This window comes from Taudactylus pleione, unplaced genomic scaffold (genome assembly GCF_031769625.1).
Source record: "Taudactylus pleione unplaced genomic scaffold, aTauple2 ptg000156l, whole genome shotgun sequence".
Classification (NCBI taxonomy): Eukaryota; Metazoa; Chordata; class Amphibia; order Anura; family Myobatrachidae; genus Taudactylus; species Taudactylus pleione.
In genome coordinates this window covers 38,216-58,609 of record NW_028284558.1, presented here as the reverse complement: position 1 = coordinate 58,609, position 20,394 = coordinate 38,216, and the positions used below count along the sequence as shown (strand labels likewise).

The following is a 20,394-nucleotide window of genomic DNA, read 5'->3' as shown; positions in this document are numbered from 1 at the left end:
ATTAGGAAGTTCCTTTCATATAAAGACTGTTATTATGATCAGGAGAATGTACAATAGCCTGCAACAGGCAAGCACCCAATTTACAGACAATTGAATAAATAAAACATGACATTTGCTGTGCATCTCTGAAAAAGGTTAAGACAATTCCGAGAGGTGTATTGTTTGATTTGTCTGGTGAATTGCATTAGAAAATGTTTCATTTCAGCTTTTTTCATAACTGCGGTTTGAGGGAACCTGTGCTTGAAACGATCAGTTACCACAGGGGACACTTCAGTTTATGAAGGTGCCACACACACACACACACACACACACACACACACACACACACAAGACTTAGGTTTTCCTCTATGAAACCAATGCAAAATTAATTATTAAAGGGACAATAAACAAAAATACAAGTTTAAAAAAAAAATAAAAAAAAAAAATTAAGAAACTTCATAAAATGTACATTAAGTCGATATATTCTGACTGTCTATAGGATATTACACAAAGTATGCAAGGTATTTACCTAACTGTAACCCTATTTACACTGTTAATAGCCATCTTAGAATTTAAAAAGTACCCTGAATTGGATTTAAAAAGTTACCTACACGAAACCTACTGTGCATAGGAGAGAAAAAAGACCCCCTATGGTCCCACTTTTAAGTCACTTATCATAGTTTATCTATCTTGTCCATACATATTTATTATTAAATGTGTACAGTGTTTACAAGTGGAAAGCAATAGTCATATTAGCAGGTCCGCCCCTATTATTATAGATACATGAACCGTAGACTGGACGTGCTGTATACTTAGCCGAGACCCTTTTCATTTATGTGCTTAGGGCACAGTGCATGTACTGCAAATAGTTCCATTGCTGCTACATTATGAATTCTTAAATTGCAAGGAACAAACCTCCAGAAGTTCTCTTCATTTCTGTCTCCTATGCGAAAGCACCAGCTTCAACTTTAAGACCATATGTGACCATGGAAATATTTGAAAGACATTTAATATTCTTAGAATTTACAGTTGGAGATGGATTATTCTGTATATATTTCATTACGAACAAATATAGATTTACAAGTTTGTACGCTTATAAACAGGCAAACCATTAAAGTTGCCGGACAACATATAGTGAATATTTTTATAAAGTCTACACGACAAGCGGGTTTGTAGTGCACAAGTTAGCAGAAGTCTTTAATTCCTAATTAAGTTCATCATTAGCATCCTTTTACTATTGACTGAGCAAACTGGATAAAATACTTGCTTAAGCAACATTCTTATTAATTGCTAATAAAGTCTAAATATCTATAATAAGCAAAATAAAAAGAATGGCGAGTAGACTGCTTAAACTTCTGCTACTTTATTGGAGAAAGGTGCCCCATGCTCAGGCAAAGCTAAATCTGTAGTGCCACAAACCTTTGCTGAAATGATGGACTCAATGGTGTCACATGTAGTACAGTCAGACTATGACAGCAGATACAGTCAGATCAGTGTTAACATCAGACTACATTTTCCATAAGTTCTAACTGATCTCAGACTAACCTTAGGCAGATGTTTTCCTGAGAAAGGGGGGTCATTTTGGGCATACCTACTAAGCAATCTATGGTAAGGCTGAAACCCACTAACTGGTCATTGGAACCATGGTGTACAGCAGGGGTTCCCAATCACGGTCCTCAAGGCACACTAACAGTCCAGGTTTTAAGGATAGCCATATTTGAGCACAGATGACATCATTAGTACCTCGGTTATTTTGGTATAACCATTTGTGCTCAAGCATGGATAGCACTAAAACCAGGACTGTTAGTGCGCCTCGAGAACCGAGGTTAGGAATCACTGGTACATGGATGAAGCTAATGCTGGGTAGTGACAACAGGAAGGAGGAAGAGTTGAAGTAGGCAAAATTAAATGACTGGGGTGGAAATGTAAAACAAAAACAGGACTCAAAGTAAAGGCTATAAACATAAAAGACCAGGTGAAATTCAGAAATACTAGGAGATAATAGGTAAAAGTTATTGGAAGAGCTGAAGTGCAGCTTGAGAACTGTGAGGGGAAAAACAATATTATCCTTTTACATTATCACCATTTAATAAACACACGAGTAATAAGTATGTCGTGGACCACCAAGTTACCTGAGAAGTTAAGCTGGGTACACACTAAGATCTATCGTCCAATATATCGTTCCGACGTGGAACGGAAAGGTATATTGGACTCATCGTATCGTGCGTATGCCCAATCCTTCGCTCACTGTATCGTCCCATCTGATGTGCGGCACGGCAGATGGGACGATGCGATGAATGATGTGCTGCAACATTGTGTAGTGTGTACACACAATATATTGGGTCCAAGCTTTCCTCTGAAGACGTCACCTGAACCGCTAGTGACCTACACGATGATTGCATAGTGTGTACAGGAGAAACTATTAATTGGATACAATCCTCCGACATGCTATATTATGCCCTCATTCTGAATATTACATAGTGTGTACTCTCTATATCGTGTGTTCTGGGATTTAGTGACATTGGGACGACCGTCGCATCATTTGTTACATCATATAGTGTGTACCCCAGCTTTATTCTATCCACACGATATTAAGCCACACAGGAACAGCAGATATTTAACAAGGAGTTGTTATCTGAGACACTTATTAGCTTTGTACAGAAATAATAATTAGGGAATCACATTCATTTATAAACATGACATTAAGGTTATGTCTCTCTCATCAGTCCTCGCTGTAATTGCGATCGTCTCAGTAATATCTACACGTGAACGCATGGCTTCCACATTTAAATACCTATTCTTGGCTGCCGTATACTGACAATTATTTCTTCGACTGAATACGATTCATCTAAAAGCAATTACATGAAAAAATAGCACAAGGAAATTGGGCAATTTGTTATTGATAATTGCCATTCCCACCTGGCATGATTTTTCTGATCTAAATTTCTAAGATAATCGTTTCATCCAAAAGGTACTCTACGGCTTGGAAATCGTGTGCATTTTGCCCAAGGCACAACAGAGGAGGGACTCTCGGAATGCAGAATGACATTTTACAGGAAGGTGCAGACTCTTAATCACCAAGTTCTCTTTACTATAAGAGGCATTAAGCAGAGAGAAAAACCAAAAAGGCAAATTATCTACTTAAACCTGCTGACATGCACTGCGCAGAGCTGTCATTATAGTCCTTCATTTTATAATGCTTAGTGGACTTTTAAAACAGCTCTGCTTAGAAACTGTTGTATAGTACGGACATACTAAGTCATTTTACCATGAGGACCTTGCCGCAAAATACACACATATGCATATTATATAAGTACTCAAATTTTATAGTTCATTTAAAAAATACTGCACCCCTTCTGCTGTGTGTGTGTAATCTAATATGTAAAGTAATGAATTCATAGGAGTTTTATTCATACAAAGCAACACCTATGAGCGTGCATTAAAATGGATGTGTACTGCTACATCGTAGAGGCGTATCATAAAACTGATTTACATCCAAATGTAAATGAGCCCCAAAGCAGTTAGTAAGACCTACATGTTGATGAAAACACATTGATACTTTTCAGAAAATGCATGTAGCCTTAGGGATCATTGTGCCGTATAACCAATGCAGGGAAATTATACTAATGATCCCAATTGAATGTATATATCTGTTTTTTCTTTTATATAACAGCTTCATAATGGGGTAAGGTGCAATCAAGGAGACTGCTAGACTCTTCAGGGAGTCTCCATGACAATCAGGAAGAGTTGACAAGTAAAGTTTTATTTAATAGCATTCACAGTATTCCTAAATGTGTTGTCGAAGCTGGATTATTGGCTGAGACAAGATCAGTTTAAAATTGAATCGCAGCGACACCATCTTGCGACTGGCCGCAAGACGCCATTTTGCGAAGTGGCTGCCTAGGCGCAATTTTGGATGGACTCACATTTTAGTACATGTGGCGATGGTGCCTTTAGCGTCATGCGAATGCATCTGTGACCATCATCATATGTTGCGGCGATTCACTAAAAGCCTATTTCATTACTTTACGTATTATAAGGGATATATTCCAGAAATGGCTTTACAGTATTGCATTAAGCAAGTGGCCAGGTGACAACTGGCTTGTGTAGATAAGCTTCCTGCATAGTGTTTGCCCACTATGGGTGGTCTGGCTAGAATAAATAAGCAGGCTTCCTGCAATGACATGATTTTGGGGGCTGGAGTGTCACCTTGTAGTTGGGATATTTTGCATTTTCACACAAGAGACAGACAGAGGTATCTTTCCTTTGAACACAGGAAAGGTGGGAGGGCCTGTTGACAGGACATGTAGAACTATCTAGAAAATGTTAGAGACAAATGCACTCATCTTCATACACACATTAAATATGTCTTTATATCAAACCCCAAATACTCACACATTTCATATTCACACATAAGGTTCAATAAGCATCAAAATGTATGAGTTAAGTTGGTTAAGTAAGTTTAAATGCTGAGAAATAAAGGTATTTAATAACTAAGATATTATACATGATAAGCAAGTTGTGTTTGGTTTTGTTCTGATGCGTATGCTTTTTACAGCATTCTGGTGTTATCGGTGGAGAGATCGCATCATGCAAACTCAAGTTATGGATCGCAGAACTTACAAGCAACAAAATGTTTAAATGTTACAGAGGGCGTTACTAGAAAGATTCCCCTGTTGTTAGAGGCAAGGAGAGTCTATTTGAACCAGCCTGTTAAATGTGCTGTAACATATGCTTCTCCTCTGGGAACCAATGACATCAGCAAGAAACTTCCCCATTGTCCTGTTTTAGTCTGGGGGGGATAAATGTGTGTGCCCGGATACTGTTTTTTTTAGTCCATGCTGAATGCTGTATGAACTGACGGTCTCTTACTGATGCCTATCTCCGTGTCCGTAGGCACAGCGTATGTATACTGTACTTGGGTCTGTATTATTTCCTTTTACGCCTAAATTGTGTATGTATCAATTGCGTGTAACTGACTGAACTTTTACCTGAATAATACTTGTGCTTTGGAACCACAGATTCCACTCCTGTCTTTATTTGCGGTCAGACTGCGTACGCAAATTGGCGTTATTCTTAGAGGTTTATAGGAAGGATTTTAGAAAGGTATAGGCAGGGGTATATAGAGGTTCATTTTAAAATCAACAGTGTACACATATATAATGTTTGTACTAACCTGTAAGACTGTCTGGCCTTGGTGGAACCATTCTTTCATAGATGTCATAAGGCTGGTGACCATATTGGTCAACATCATGCACATTCCTCTGTAATGTCCCCATGTGTTGTGGAACCGCAGTCATTCCAGCTCGCTTTGGAGAAGAGGACGATCCCAAAGGAGCTTGGATCGATGAGCCAATTCTATTTTGTGTATCTGATAAAGTTAGCGGGGAACCAACCCTGACGGAGGTGCCCAAGGTTTGATAAGCTGAGTTCAGACCATTAGGGTTGGCGTTTGGCCTAGAAGTGATCGAAGTGATCCTTCGCACACCAGTCGGGGAGTTAGACCTCCGTATTGTATAAGGAGAAGCTGCTCTCTGAGAAGGCAAGGTCGTAGAAGAGTAGGTGTTTGCAGAAGGAAGAGGTTGGGAATCTGTAACCGTTGGGGAACCATAACCACTTCCCACAGAAGTTCTCAGTGACCCTCTAGATGGAGACACACCAGATCCAATGACATAAGAGGGTGATTGTGACCTTGAAGGAACGGAGCTAACACGCCGAACTGCTCGGTTGGCTGCCATAGTATTTGGTGGCTAAAAAAAAATAAAAAAAAAGTTACAGTTTACAGTAATGGTTAAATTGCACAATATACAAGCAATGACTACCAATATAGTGTGTGTGTGTGTGTGTGTGGGGAGAGGGTTGTATGTGCATTTCACACTGTATACATTGTCTCACTGAAATCACTATTTAGCTTTTGGTTTGATTGACTACTTCAGGTGTCTATTCATCTTGTAATTCTCCCATTTGAATGTAAGTTTAACTTCAGGTTTTCCATTTTACGGTTCCAAACAGGCACCAGAGCCAATCCCTACTCTTATCCCCAGGAACCCCTACTGTAGTCATATTTATCTCTGCTCCAAATCACCAGCACCGGAACATAAATACAAAGATTGATCAGCTCTGCCGAAGCTCTTGGAGCTGGCTTCTAGCTCCTGTGCACCGGCGATGCCAGAACCAGAAAGCATAAACAGCATGTTTACATTCTAAACTAAATCCCTCTGGGTAACAATCTACTTCAGAAACTTGAGACAAAATTCTCTAATGAAAGAGACAACAAAAGCATCAAACTCCTGATCAACGACATTACCTTCCCACTTTTGTTATAACATGTAACGTCAGCAAACCATTTGCTTTTTCAGTTATAAACTTTTGAACGACAACTCTTGGAAACACACCTTCTTTAATTATCATGCAAGCTCTACAAAATGTATATGCAGATAAAAAAAATAATAGCAAGATAGCGGAAGTAACTTTTGTTAAACTACATGCCATACATAATATTACCTGGGCAAAGGTCTGACCTTCAGCCCGTGATGACCTCACCATGTGGTTACTAGTGGATCCAGAGAACGAATGTTGCTGCCGAAGTTCGGGTTTCCCCACACTGTGGTTGTGGAATGTCCCGGCTTCCTGGTAACCGCTGTCAGAATATGAGTTCATTTGTGTTGAGCTCCTGGAATTGCCTAAAGACCCTGAAAACCAAAGAAATAAGTATTAGCTCCACAGTAAACCAAGGAGCACAAAGCGATTTCTCTGAAAGGTATTTTTCGGTAATAAGATAAATCATAGAACAGACCCTCACTTTCATGAAGAGACGTCTGTTCTGGGGAATACATGGTTACTGGTTCTGTGTCAGATCTAATGAGGAAGTGGTTGGTAAGAGTAGAGTCAGGCAGTCTCGGCTTAGGGGGACCTCCGGATGATGCATCTGAAACCAACAGTAAAATGAACTTGTGACATCTATACAGTTTTGTAATCTGTGCAGGGAACAGGGAAAAAAATGGACTTTAGTCTGTCATTTGCTGACAGATTCACCCATCTTTAATGCACATAATTGCCTATAAATTGTCATTAACTCCCCAAAACTGCATACAAAGGACACTAACAAGAGCTCTTGCATGACAATCACATTCACAAAGGAAGGATTGGTCCCCTATGGCCAAAATGGTGTAGTGTTGGTGTATTGATCACGGTTGGCTGACTAGAGAAGGGTACTGGTATATCAGTTTTCAGACGCACATTTCCCCATAGTATTTCTTGCGAGTATATCCTTTGTAATCTATATACTAATATAATAAAAATGTTGTGTTTGTTTGTTCCAAGTTTGCGCATAAACGACTGAAACGCTTTTCATCAAAACAATCATTTTATAGTGGAAACTCTTAGAAATAACCTAAACTTTGTTTCATCTCGGTCAGTCAAGTTAAAACCGGAAACGCCCCTGCATTTGTCTATGCAAAATATCCTGGAAACTAAAGGCACACATCCACTAGCCGACCAAAAAACGACTGCACAATTACGACATTGTAATAGTGTAGTCGTTTGTCAGTCTGATGTGCCTACACTGAATGAGCAGTCGTTCAGTGTAGGCACATCAATCATCACCTACCACGCTCAACCTGACGTTATCGTCAGGTTGTACAGCATTTTCGGACGATGACTGATGTCTGAAATGACCAGCGGGAGCGCGCATTGCTGGTAGTTTCCGACATGAATGTGGCCCATTCTTGCATGATTCATGAGCGAGATAGTTATAGTTCAATCGCTCATAGAAATCGCTCAGTGGACGAGTGCCTTTAGTTTCATAAACCAAAAATATATCTTTTTTTTTTGTTCTACATTTTAAGTTTTTTATTAGTCATCATGTCATAACATAAAAGTGGAAAATATGTAGCACTATAAAGTAGTATGCATCTATTTTTGTGTGTAGCTGATTACCTGCTAATGTAGATTTAGTTTGTACTATTCCACAATTAATACTGAACCATCCAAGCTCTCCGACAATGGGGCAGATTGTAGTTTAACATAACCAGAGCTTCCCGTCCTCTGACCTAGGGGTATATTTACTAAAGCGAGTTGCTGCCCATAGCAACCAATCAGATTCTAGCTATTATCTTCTAGAAGGTGCTAGATAAATGATAAGTAGAATCTGATTAGTTGCTATTGGCAACAGCTCCACTTCTAAAAACTCACTTTAGTAAATATACCCCTTAAGTCAATTATGTTGTTATGCGTTAAGTCCACTCATATCTCCCTCATTATAAAACCAAATAGGCCTGCGGAAACCTCCCAAACATACAGTTCAGAGACTAATTTATAACTGGCTCATTGTTTCTAAGGGCAAATTAGATTTCTGTGAGCTTTCCTACACAAACTAACCACAAATTAAGACCAATTGAATAGAGAAAAACAATTCCCAGTGAACATAAACACAACTGCACACACATTAGCTTAATTGTATTTCAATTCTCTGTATAAATCAGGCAGCAAAAGTAAATTAATAAATAGTCCAGAAGCATATAAACATGCACTCAAGAATACTTTGGCAGTGACTGATAGGAGAAAATAATAAAATGAAATTAAAAAAACCCACAAAAATACCCAATATGCCACTCGCCTTGCTGGTAACTAGTGGTTGGAGGAATAATTTGCATACTTCATAAATTTAATCAAGTGTGGGGCTGCAGACACTTTAAAACATGTGTGAGGCAAAACTATTATGAACATCACTCAGTTTCTGAAATGAACAGAGTTGAATTGCCACAAAAATGATCATAAATAGGAAACAAGCAAGCTGTGACGGCCTTGGAAAAATAAATAAATAAACCTATGGCAGTTCCAACATCTCATCAAGATCATTTCTTTAAATGAACTCATTCCACGGGATGCCAAGAACCCATTCGGATGATTTAATTTTAGGTCTGCTGCTGCTCGATGGCTTAAAGTGCTATGCAAATATTTTGGGCTTGGTGAATGCATTATCGCTGCTGATACAGTTGTGATGACTGCATAGAATCACCTTATGGAGAGACCGGAATGGCACTAATCCCGCGCTCCAAACCGCTCAGCCTTGTTAACAAGCTATAAAATCACGGTGCGGAAAAACTATTTCAAAAGAAACTCCGGCAAACCAAGAGATGCAGATAATTGTACAGTGTCAGGAGAGGAAATGGTAATAATCCCACCTCATCAAAGGATGCACAGAAAATCCCCCATCTCCTAAAAATAAAAAATTACCATTTTCTGAAAAATTCCACACAAAAAACGACCATGTAAATATACTTCACACATTTGATAGTGTCATTAGTGAAATTTATACTAGACATGAGCGGGATCGGATCTCAGAGATCCGAACCCACCCGAATTTAGCAGATCCAAGTCGGCTCGGGTTTTCCAGTCTGACTCGGATCTCAAAGCGAGGCAAAACGTCATCATCGCACTGTCTGTTTCTCACAGGTTTTGGATTGTATAAAAGCTTCCCCGCTCGCCGCCATTTTCATTCCTGCTGTGGAGAGTGAAGAGGAAGCAAAGGAGGGAATGTGCTCTTGTTGTCCATAGCGGCTGTGCGGTTACTGACTTGCTGTGCATAGGGGCTGGCTGCTGTTGTCACTTGTCATAGGGGCTGGCTGTATTCGATAGGGGCTGGCTGTTGTCCAGGGCTGTGTTGTTGAACATAAGGGCCGTGTTGTTGTCCACTCTATACTCTATGGGAGCTGTGCTGCAGACAGAAGAGGGGGGCTTCAGTGGCTCCTGTGTCATTGCAGTCCATTAGGGGGTGCTGCTGTGTTGTCCAGGGAGTGCTCTGTCCATCAGGGGTGCTCTCCCCTGTGTAAAAAAAGAATGAATCAAAGTATTTTTTTTTCCTGTGTGTGCGCGCACCTTAGCAGCACCTAATAACGTAGCTGCACAGGGGTGCTGCCTGTGTCATTTATCAAGGGGCTGCTGCCTCGTTCAGGGGTGCTCTTCCTGTTTTAAAAATATATATTTTTTGTGTGGTTGTGTCCGTTAGCCCAGCTATAATTGCTTCGTGACACTGCTGCAAGACTGCAGTCAGCATGGAGGACAGTCACATGACAGGAGAGCAGGAACCACATACCAGTCTTGTAGCTGCCGACAGCAGTCATGATGACGATGCAAGGCCGTCAACATCATCTATGAAGGCCGATGCCCCAGGGCTTAAGTCAGGCCATGTAAAAATCAACTTTTACCCTGTTAAAGAAAAAAAGATCTAAAGCTAAGTCAGCTTTAGAGAAACAAAAAATTGGCAATATGCCATTCACTACACAAAGTGGCAAGGAAAGGATAAGGCCCTGGCCTTAATTTATGACTGGTGGTTCTAGTTGTGATGATTTAAGCCCTTCTGCTTGTAGGAGAGGTATAAAATAATTTTTTAATTGTTAAGACAAGTAAGACACCGGAACCAACTGTGTGCTCCGAAATACAGAACCCAGAGGAGAGTCCAAGTGTGTAAGCAGGTTGCCATGTGTGAGCCTGATCTTTCTAATACTGTATTTGAAGAGGATCCTCCTTCCACCATTTGTGTACCCTCTGCAAATGTGGGGACGAGCAGCACAAGAAAACATGCTGACGTAGAAATCGAGGATGCTTCTGTGGAATTGAACCAGGAAGATAAGGATATTTATGTAGTTGACGATAACAACAAGGATGATGATGACGTTGATGCCGAGGATGTTTGTGTAAAAACTGTAAAACAGGCAACAGTTGTTGCCCATGGTGGGAAAAATCCCATTGTTGTCATGCCTGGGCAAAGGACCAAAAAATTAACTTCTCACGTGTGGAATTATTTCCACGCAAATCCCAACAACCATATGTAACCATTGCCAAGTAACAATGAGTAGAGGTAAAGACCTTAACCATCTAGGAAAATCACTGTTAAGTCACTTGCAACTCATTCATCAAATTGATAAGTGTTTTTCAAATTTAGAATCTTTGGTTAAAGAAAATGTAACAATCAGTGCAGTGTCACTTAGCTGCTCCCTTCTATCTGGATCCAAGCACCTGTAATCTCCACCACCAACACCTGCATCATCATCAACATCCTCATTCGTGATAGGAAGAAGTCCTGCATCCAATTTCATAAGACTGACTGACTCTTCTCCTATCCATGATTCCTCAGAAGGATCCTTGAGTGCTATGTCTGTTGATGCTGCTGGGGGTGGATCTTCATCCCAGAAAGGGACCAAGAAGACTACTACTAGTAGTAATTTAAAAAAACAATTGACGATTAAACAGTCCTTTGATAGAGGAAGTAAGTATAACAGCTGTCACACAGTTTCGCATCAGATCACTGACGCCATGTGCTAGTATTAGATGGTGAAATAATAGAAAATGAGGATGATAGTGTGGAGAAAGTGCAAAAGGAGGATGAGGGGGAAATTTGTGTCCTATCTAACGCTAATGAGGATGTTGATGATGAGGATGATGAGGATGCAGTTTGCGTAAATCAGCCACCAGTGGCAGCAGTTCTTGCTAATGATAAAAAGAAAGCCAGAAAAGCCACGTCTTGGGTGTGGAATTATTTTAACCTAAATCCTGACAACAGTTGTGAAGGCATCTGCTCCATTTTTAAAGCCAATGTTAGAAGAGGAAGGGTCATTAACCATCTAAGCACCTCCTCCCTGTTATGGCATTTGCAGCTAGTTCATGCAAATTGTTTAACAAAATTATAAATAATTTGTAAATTAATAACAAGCAGTCCAGTATCAGCTACCAGCAGTTTGGACCAGCACATCTCCACCACCAACACCCTCATCATCAACCTCCTCCTTAATAATTGGAGGTAGTCGTTCCAAAAAATGTTCTGTGAGGGCCCAAAAAAAACCAAGGAGTTCAGCCACGAAAGTGTCAGTCCTTGTCGCTAAAGTGCTTGGTATGTTAAACTGTGCATGTCCTTTTTAATATCCCACATAATGGTGGGTGGGTGGGTGGGTGGGACAATTCCATCTTGTACCTCTTTCCTTTACATTTTGTACATTTTGGGGCATTGCTGTCTGACATTATTATAGATTATTAAACGGCCATCCTGTCTGCTGTGTGGCAATGTTTCAAAGATACCCAACTGTATATTTTTTTTAAACTGCCGTGTTAGTGCCACTGCTCTGTTGCTTACTTTATCCTATATTGGTGAAAAATAGTGAAATCAATATTGTGAGCTGTGAGGTGGTTAAAAATGCCTAGAAATGCCTGAAAATGATCAAGGTTAATAATACTGTAGGAACCAAATTATGTGGTTTATATAATTTTTGGGAAATAAATACAGATCCAAAACCAACACACGCAACGGTGGTTTGCAAAACCAAATCCAGATCCAAAACATTGAAGGAGATACAGATCCACAACAAGAGGTCTGCGCACATCTCTAATTTAAACCAGTCCTTAAAGTGTATTTGTTGCTCACATACACTGGAGGCAGTCATGTTGGGGGCTGAATCAATAATTATAAGAGTGAGGCCAGCTGAGTAACTACAGATCAATAACATCTCTGTGGCACATCATGACTATTAACAAGGCATTGGCTCCTAGTGAATTGAAAGGCTGCATTCTCATGAATATTAATTCATTTTACAAAATGACTACCTTCACTGGATGCAGGTAATTGGTACACTTGCAATGTAACCCTACTTTAAGCCTTAATCTGTGATCTCTATTATATTACGTTATAGCTTGTGTCTAGTGCACTGCCCCTTCCCAGGTAAGACTGGCTGCCTGGACACAGCCGCCTCCCATCCCCACCCTGAAGGAAGAAGGTTCTAAAATAGGCAATACACCGTAGGAAAATCCCCATAGCAAACACCCTCACGATGCATCGTTAACAATTTGCAGTAGTTAGTGACCCATCTATATCGTTTGTACAATAGATCCACAGTGATAAACGACCACTCAGCTCCTAACTGTCATGTTACAGGCTGTGTTTGAAAAATGACAGTTGGGAGCTTCATACATCTGCCCCTTTGTACCGTGTGTACCCCAGCTTTAGATAGATGAGAAAGAAAGGGCGGTGGGGAGTAAATATGGGAGAGAGAAATAAATGGGAGAGAGATATGGGAGAGAGAGAGGGGGGGGCGAGATATGGGAGAGAGAGAGGGGGGGCGAGAGATGGAGAGAGAGAGGGGGGGGGCGAGAGAGGAGAGAGAGAGAGAGAGAGAGAGAGAGAGAGGGCGAGAGAGGAGAGAGAGAGGGCGAGAGAGAGAGAGAGGGGGGGGGCGAGAGAGGAGAGAGAGAGGGGGGCGAGAGAGGACAGAGGGGGGCGAGAGAGGACAGAGAGAGAGGGGGGGCGAGAGAGGACAGAGAGAGAGGGGGGCGAGAGAGGACAGAGAGAGAGGGGGGCGAGAGAGGACAGAGAGAGAGGGGGGCAAGAGAGGACAGAGAGAGAGGGGGGCGAGAGAGGACAGAGAGAGAGGGGGGCGAGATGAGGACAGAGAGAGAGGGGGGCGAGAGAGAGAGAGAGAGGGGGGCGAGAGAGAGAGAGAGAGGGGGGCGAGAGAGAGAGAGAGAGAGGGGGGGAGAGAGAGAGAGAGAGGGGGGAGAGAGAGAGAGAGAGGGGGGGCGAGAGAGAGAGAGAGGGGGGGCGAGAGAGAGAGAGGAGAGGGGGGCGAGAGAGAGAGAGAGAGGGGGGCGAGAGAGAGAGAGAGAGGGGGGCGAGAGAGAGAGAGAGAGGGGGGCGAGAGAGAGAGGGGGGCGAGAGAGAGAGGGGGGGCGAGAGAGAGAGGGGGGCGAGAGAGAGAGGGGGGGCGAGAGAGAGAGGGGGGCGAGAGAGAGAGGGGGGCGAGAGAGAGAGGGGGGCGAGAGAGAGAGGGGGGGCGAGAGAGAGAGGGGGGGAGAGAGAGAGAGGGGCGAGAGAGAGAGAGGGGCGAGAGAGAGAGAGGGGCGAGAGAGAGAGAGGGGCGAGAGAGAGAGAGAGAGAGAGAGAGAGAGGAAAGGAGGAGGGTGGGGAGTAAAGGGAAAGGAGGACAGGGCGAGAGAGAGATGGGCGAGAGAAAGAAATGGGAGAGGGAGATAGCGAGAGAGGGAGGGGGAGAGAGGGATAGAGAAGCAACTTGTATGGGCTACATAGTCTTAACATCAAATGAACGAAAACTCATTAAGTTATTTGTAGTTTTTAAAACTGGCACTGGCCTCGATTGTTAGCTGATTTATGCAGGGATGTTGTCACACAGGAGCTTTTACAGCTATAAATTGCCAGCATTCATAGTGCCCCATTGCGCTATGTTGGCATACTGAAGGGAATAAGGATCACTCATCCTATTATTTGTGACAAAACCATGTTCCCAATTTACAGCAGACACTTTTCTGCAAATACAAATACTGATAATAGTTTGCAGCGACGCAAGCAAAATACAAACAGCTCATTCTCACATGAAATATTTATTATAGGAATATTATATCTCTGGAGGGCATTTAAGTATGGCTGTCATTGTTAATTTTGTCAGGTGCCACAATGAACAACAGAGCAGGAACATAGGTCTACAAATGTTGACATTAAGGTGTGGTGTATACGAGGACAAGAGGGAGGGAAGGCACTGCTTATGAAGCTTACAATTCAGATGTATATATAAGATAGGTACTGTAGATGAGACCTATACACACACAAATATATACAGGATATCTGGGTCAAAGTTCTGCCCGACGCACGGAAAGTATAGCACAAAGGCCCTCATTCAGAGGCGGTCGCAAGAAGCGATCGCTCTCTCTGAATGAGGGTGGCCGCTTCTTTTTTTTAGTGCGGCCTCCTGGTTGCTAACTAAGCTGTGTGTTGCCACCCACAGCTTAGCGACTGACCAGGTTGATGGTCGCAATGGTCAAGACCATCGCGACCATCGCAGTTTGCGACGAGACCCTACGGTTGGGTCTCGGCAACCGCAAGCCCCAGGGAGCTTCCTGCTCTGATCGATCAGGAAGCTCCCCACTGACATCACTGCTGATGTCAGTGCGGCCGCCCACAAAACGGCAGGCGTTCGCTTGGTAAAGCCTCTGTTTGTGTTGCCAACCCCCGCCCTGCAACAAAACGGGGCGAGCTGTCGATCAACATTGACAGTCGCCCCTTTTGTAGTGAGCTCCGGAGAGAGAGAAATTCTGTCGCTCCAGGGATTGCGCACGCGCAGTGCATCAGCTGCGCGTGTGCAGGGCCTTAACATCGACCCGGTTGCGTGTGCTCAGCACTTGCGACCGGGTCTGAATGAGGTCCAAAGTGCTTTGCAAAAAAGTAGTTCCAGGAAGGAATCACCTGAAATCTGCAAGGAGCCCTCAATCCTCAGTGGGTAGTATAGCAGACACCTACTGTTATACTTTTAAAGGGTGCTTAATAAAGAACTACACTTGATCTACTAGTTTGGTAGCATTGTGACCATTAATAAAACACATTGTACCCACATTTTAGTCTGGCAATTTCATCACTGCTCACGTGGGACACACAATCATACAGACGCTGACATCTCCTTCCCTTCTCTTGTTCCCTAGTCCTCAGAGCTAGAACCGTCCCCATATCTCTGTAAAGTGTGCAAATGATGGTGGAAGGTGAAAAGTATACAGCACATAGGTGTTTAAAAAGCAAAGTACCTTTTAAATATTGCATTTGATACCAATCTTTCTTGGCAGCCGATCCTACAATTCAGGATGTAGTTAATAAACCTACAACCGGAATGCTGGCTGCCGAAATCCTGGCGCCGGTATCCCGAACTGCAGCCAGAAGACCGGCGCCGGTATTCCGAACTGCAGCCAGAAGACCGGCGCCAGAATCCCAATCCCGACACGAGAGGAGATGCCATCGCCGGCATCCCGATCATAAGTATAGTGGGGCAGGTCAGCCGTGTGGGGGGGAGGGTTAGGTTAGGCTGCGGGAGGGGGGAGGCTAGGGTTAGGCACTATCCAGGAGGGCGAGGGTGCGGGGTAGTGAGGATTATGGTTAGGATACAGGAAAGGAGTTTTAGACGGTGAAAGGGGCAGGGTTACAGTACTTACTTTTCCCCCGTCGGGATTGTCCGTATCGGGATACAGCTGTCGCTATTGACAGGCGGCATCCCAAGTGCCGAAATTTACTACCCAACCCCTACAATTCATTATATCCTTTTTTAAACATCTCTGGAGGGCAGTTAAGTATGGCTGCCAGTAACACAAGCACGCTGCTCTCGGCGTGTCAAGTGATGGTAGAATGGGAGATTCACAGTGCAGACAGAGCTCAGAGGACAGCTCGAAAGCCTGTCTGCTCACCACATCATGTGCCTGTGGTTTCCATGGTAGTCATAACATTGTTATAATAGGCAGAAGAAACTACTGAAAGAAAAATTTGAATCATCAAATTTTACAAATATGAAAAAAATATATATATTTTTTTAAATCATGTTCTTCACCTAATTCACTCATAAAAACCCTGATAATTTCTGAGCAGTTTAAAAAAAATTCAAATAAAAATTAGTTAAGTGGCAAAGTGCATATACAAAACAGCCTGTTAAGATTTAAAAACATTGTTCATATTAAAAATAATAAGTTGAATACGACAAAGATGGATTTCACAGTAATATTTTTTTTCTTTGCATTTGGGGAATTAAAATAACCTTTCCCTCAGAAGACTAGAAATAAAATAACTTTACATTTGCATTGCAAACACTTAGAATGTTAAAGTCTAAACATTGTGACTCAGCAGCAGACACTCTCAGCTGACTACAGAGAGATGCAACTCCCACATCAATCAAACTACAGTACTATATAAATTGCTGGCAATGGACGTGACTTGCCTGCTCAGTGGCAACAGCTAAAATGCTATATCACATCACTGGTCCTGTCCATGTGTATGAATCAAGCTATTCGCACAGTGCGTTTCTGCAAGACTGCCACGCTGTCAATCACTGTCTGCTGCAGAAGAAAAGCACCTCCCCTCCTAATACTGCAGATGTGACAAAGGATGATCAGGGCTCCAATGCGTCTTTCCTGAAGTTTTTATTAGAAAATATTCCCCCCCTCCCCTCATAATTCAGACTCCTGATGAGTGAAAGTGTTCTTAAACCCATTTTATTTGTACCCCACAAAAAAAGTATATAGAGTGGTGAGAGCCATAAGCACAGAGGACATATTCAACTGTAGCAGATATGCATCTGTATTCCTAGTCCAGGCCTGGCCAAACTGTGGCTCTCCAGCTGTTGTGAATCTACAAGTCCCAGCATGCCTTGCCAGAGTTTTAGCATTCCCTAATAACAAAACTGTGGCAAGGCATGCTGAGAGCACTCTCCACCCCGTGTGTCTCTCACAAGAGCGCTCTCCACCCCGTGTCTCTCTCACAAGAGCGCTCTCCACCCCGTGTCTCTCTCACAAGAGCGCTCTCCACCTCGTATCTCTCTCACAAGAGCGCTCTCCACCCCGTGTCTCTCTCACAAGAGCGCTCTCCACCCCGTGTCTCTCTCACAAGAGCGCTCTCCACCCCGTGTCTCTCTCACAAGCGCGCTCTCCACCCAGTGTCTCTCTCACAAGCGTGCTCTCCACCCCGGCTCTCTTGCTCTCTTACACTGGAGGACCCCCAACCTTAGAGAGGCCACTTCAATTCTATGTGATGTGGGAGCAATAACAGCAGCACAATATTGCTCCAACATGACATCATCGCACATTTTACCTTGTACTCCATGTGATGTACCATCTCATACACATGCATCAAACCAATAATGTTGGGAGAAATAAAACGTTTAAGAGAAATCCAGTGTGCATAGAATATATGCACTGTAGCGCGACAACTACCGGATCCCTGTTGAAGCTATAAGGTGGATGTGTAGTGCGCTGATCTGACACTGCTATAATGAATTCAGATGGTGATAAGTGTACAGCAGGGTGGCAAAATAAAGAGAACTCTGTGCTCAACAAGAACACAAAACAAATAGTAACACTTTGGCAGTGTAAAGAAAGCAGACAAGCCTTTCTCCTGTTAATTTAGCCTCTGCGTGGCGCTGTTCTGCAGTCAGTGAATGGCATTTTACGCTAACAGCTCTGCTAGAAATGCAGCCATAGACAGTGAAATAAAATTTAATGAGAAAGTCACTGTAATTATTCATAAAAAAAATAAACACCAGCTATAACTAAGTATATTTCCCTTAAATGTCAACTTTCAATACCCATGATAATTTATAGATGGAACAGTATTTAAACAAAGACCTCAGGAGATAGTACAGCAAAGAGAAAAAGATTATGCCATAATCTGCTGGTTTTATATCGCTGTAATCCTGATTTTCTGAGCGTTTCCAGAAAGTTAGTTTACATTCAGCTTTTCTCCATTACGTCTTTTCAATCAAACCTGCTGTTACCATGGAACCATCCTTTAATGTGTAGTGTGCAGCAGATATTCTAACTTTCCTGGGAAAGAAATGTTACGCGCCCTTGCGAAAAATTATCATGGCGAACAAGCCCAAGATCAGCAGGACGGCATTTCAGAGCAACTTGTTTTTGTTGTTTTACTACGGTAATGCGGTGTCTTCTCTCCATAATGGGACACAAGTACGGTGGCCAGTAATAAGTTACCATAGGATTGCTATGGCAGTAAGAGTGTGCCTTTTTTTGCATGGACTAATATGAAACTTTTTTTTACAAGAACAAAGGAGCAGGAAATTTATTTTTCTGTCATTATGAAAAACAAAGATAAATGTTCATTACATTAAATACAAACCACCATGGTAAAAAGAGTCATTAGGCATGAAGAGTGCTGTCTATCTGAAAACAAATTCATTTTAGGGTGGCATCACGTGTGATCCAGATCACCAGCAGTGTGCCGTGTGTAATACCACCTGCAGATGCCCCATCACAAATGTTCCACAGTTATAAGAGATATAGGAAATGCTACAGTAGCAAAAGCATATTCCTTTAGAAGCCTTGCATTATATATAGGGATGTATTCCGGAAAAATAACACTTTACCGTAATTGCCTGATTGATGACGTACATCATCCTCCATGCAGATTATATTAATTATTATTCACTTTGGAGATTAAAGGCTGATTCTGAGTCACATGCAAAGTGGCTGTCTGTATTTGCGAGCAGACACGGAAGCCTGATTTACTACATTATGCAAAAGTAAAGTTGGGTACAAACTTAGCGATATTTTGAACGATTTGCTCGATTCCAACAAATCGGAACGACAAATTATTCAAATCGTGCAGTGTGTACACTATATAACGGGCGGTGTGCACTCCCGTCAGGTTGGCCCTACATGCAGCTCAACCTGACGATGCGGCTGTCGACCCTATGCAGCGGGATGCGGCAGGAGCTGACATATTGGGCAGTCGGCCACTGGATCGTCTAATGTGTACCTGCCTCCCGTAATGTTGGCCTGTTGGTGGCGCCCGTTGGAATGCTGGGTACACAAATTGTTTGGCGTGTACCAGCTTAAGTTTCCAAAAGGCTAATATGGGGGCTCGTGCGTCTGCAAGCGGAAACCTGTGCCGCCCAACTGTCATCATTTATATCAGCACTTGCACCAGCCCTATGCTATAGGGACAAGAGATCCGTCAGAAAAAGGCTTCCCTTCCAAGTACGCACGTCTCGGATTCGCACTCACATTTAAATACATGCCCAGGATACTCTGACAAGATAGAGCGGTTCCGTGCGCAGGCATTATTGCCACCCAGAAACGCCCAATTTCATAAAGAGACAGATCCGGCCAAGTTCTGTCCGACGCACAATAGGACGGAGATGCTCAAAAATGCGTCAATACGCAGCAGCACATGCCCTGTATGCAAAAACTCGCTGTGTGCGTCCGTACACAGAAATCCGTCCGTCTCAGAATCAGCCTGATACAGGGAATGTCAGAGATCAACCTCTAAGCTAGGTCATAAAGTGGGAGAAAAGAGCTTTCAGATATTATGGGATTAGCTTTTCCATACCTGCTGATCTCCAAGGAAATGACTTTTCTGTAGAGCTGAAACAGAAAGAAAAGAGAAGACTGAGTGAAATAATGAAAAGTTTAACTATGCAACGACTTCATGTGCACTGCGGGCGCCACTAAGAACAGCGAGACAAGAGCTAGAAACATTAGTCATGCACTAACTACCGAGGAGATCATTAAAATGCCAAGATTAATAGCAACACTATACACACACATCTACGTACATGCAATAATATCAAATATACGCATACAAATGTCTATGCATTATATATATTTTATATATATCAAATAAAATATCTATACAAAATTATATATATATATATATATATATATATATATATATATATATATATATATATATATATATATATATATATATATATAGCGGTCTATCTTAAATACAGTCAGTGGCACTGCATTACACTGTCCATCATCTCCAAATACATACTAAAAGATTGCTATCCTTTATGACTTGAAGCATATAGCAACATCCGTGTTCTCAGTGTTTAAGCGCCCACACATCGGGCCCTATTTACATTA

The 20,394-nt window shown here is 42.3% G+C and overlaps 1 protein-coding gene across 1 annotated transcript in view; it reads right to left on the bottom strand.

The window, feature by feature from the left end:
- Positions 1-19,887, bottom strand: part of PKP4 (plakophilin 4) — a 105,235-nt gene extending 85,348 nt beyond the window's left edge. Inside the window, exons 1-4 of the mRNA XM_088474773.1 lie at positions 19,853-19,887; positions 6,782-6,907; positions 6,484-6,671; positions 5,156-5,729 (exon numbers count right to left, since the gene is read on the bottom strand). Of these exons, the coding sequence (XP_088330899.1) occupies positions 5,156-5,729; positions 6,484-6,671; positions 6,782-6,815 (796 nt within the window). The 5' untranslated portion in view covers positions 6,816-6,907; positions 19,853-19,887. The remainder of the gene's footprint in view (positions 1-5,155; positions 5,730-6,483; positions 6,672-6,781; positions 6,908-19,852) is intronic.
- Positions 19,888-20,394: the final 507 nt, after the last annotated feature.